This window comes from Acyrthosiphon pisum, unplaced genomic scaffold (assembly GCF_005508785.2).
Source record: "Acyrthosiphon pisum isolate AL4f unplaced genomic scaffold, pea_aphid_22Mar2018_4r6ur Scaffold_17895;HRSCAF=18568, whole genome shotgun sequence".
NCBI lineage: Eukaryota > Metazoa > Arthropoda > Insecta > Hemiptera > Aphididae > Acyrthosiphon > Acyrthosiphon pisum.
In genome coordinates this window covers 1-964 of record NW_021766977.1, presented here as the reverse complement: position 1 = coordinate 964, position 964 = coordinate 1, and the positions used below count along the sequence as shown (strand labels likewise).

The window sequence follows — 964 nt, the reverse complement described above, 5'->3', positions numbered from 1 at the left end:
AAATTTATTTTGATGTCCCGGTGTTGCCGTGCAAAAGAATTCCTCCTTTGCTAGTTATTTTAAATTTTTTATAATATAAAGTCTGAGTTTAAAGAAGTGTGTTGCTTTGAATCTAGTGAGTTACTGATTTCGTTACTATGTTTGGGACAACTGATATTTCTAAATGGTACGTTATATTTATTGCAGACTTTTTTTGTTTCATGTAAACTGTTTTATTTTAGAATACATTTAAAGCTGTATCAGCTAGAAATCCAAATATTGATTTACCATCGCTTTTTATTACTTCTGATATACCATATTGGTAAGAATAATTTTCATTACCAAAACACTTGTATAAATTCGTCAGCTACACACTTTAAACTTTTAAAAAAAAAAGCGATTACTTATTATTACCGATTTGCAGGGGTATTACAGAATGTGGTTTTAATTACTCAGAAGTAGATAGTTTGTCAAATTCCAAAGATGTTTTAATGAAATTAGCTGATTGTTCGCCGTGCAAAAATGTTCATAAAGTTCAAGCTCCTACACTTTTATTACTGGGTGAAAAAGATTTACGTGTTCCTCCGTCTCAAGGTCTTGCATATTACCATCTTCTTAAAAAGCATGGTGTTACAGCTAGGTAATTTTACTTTAGTAATCAGTTATTACTATAATTTTAATTATTATATATTTTTATTGCAGAGTGTTGATGTACGATGACTGCCATTCATTAAGCACTGTTGCTGCTGAAATGGATAGTTCAATAAACTCTGTATTATGGTTTAAAAAATATACAGATGATGATTCTGAATAGCCATACTAGCATAATAGTATAGTATAGGTATAATTACTAGTATTTATAATCAATGGTATTCATAGGCGCAACTAAAGGCCAAACACTGGGGGTGCTAAAATTATGCAGAAGAAATAGACCCGTGGGGGCAAGCCCCCACACCCCCAAACACCTACCATACAACAATTTTAT

General features: G+C 31.4%; 1 protein-coding gene across 1 annotated transcript; it reads left to right on the top strand.

Moving 5' to 3' along the window:
• Positions 1-215: 215 nt before the first annotated feature.
• Positions 216-957, top strand: LOC107885832 (acylamino-acid-releasing enzyme-like). The gene is made up of 3 exons (XM_016809522.2): positions 216-301; positions 404-619; positions 682-957. The coding sequence occupies exons 2-3, from the start codon at positions 471-473 to the stop codon at positions 791-793; spliced, it is 261 nt and encodes an 86-aa protein (XP_016665011.1). The 5' UTR covers positions 216-301; positions 404-470; the 3' UTR covers positions 794-957.
• The last annotated feature ends 7 nt before the right edge of the window (positions 958-964 follow it).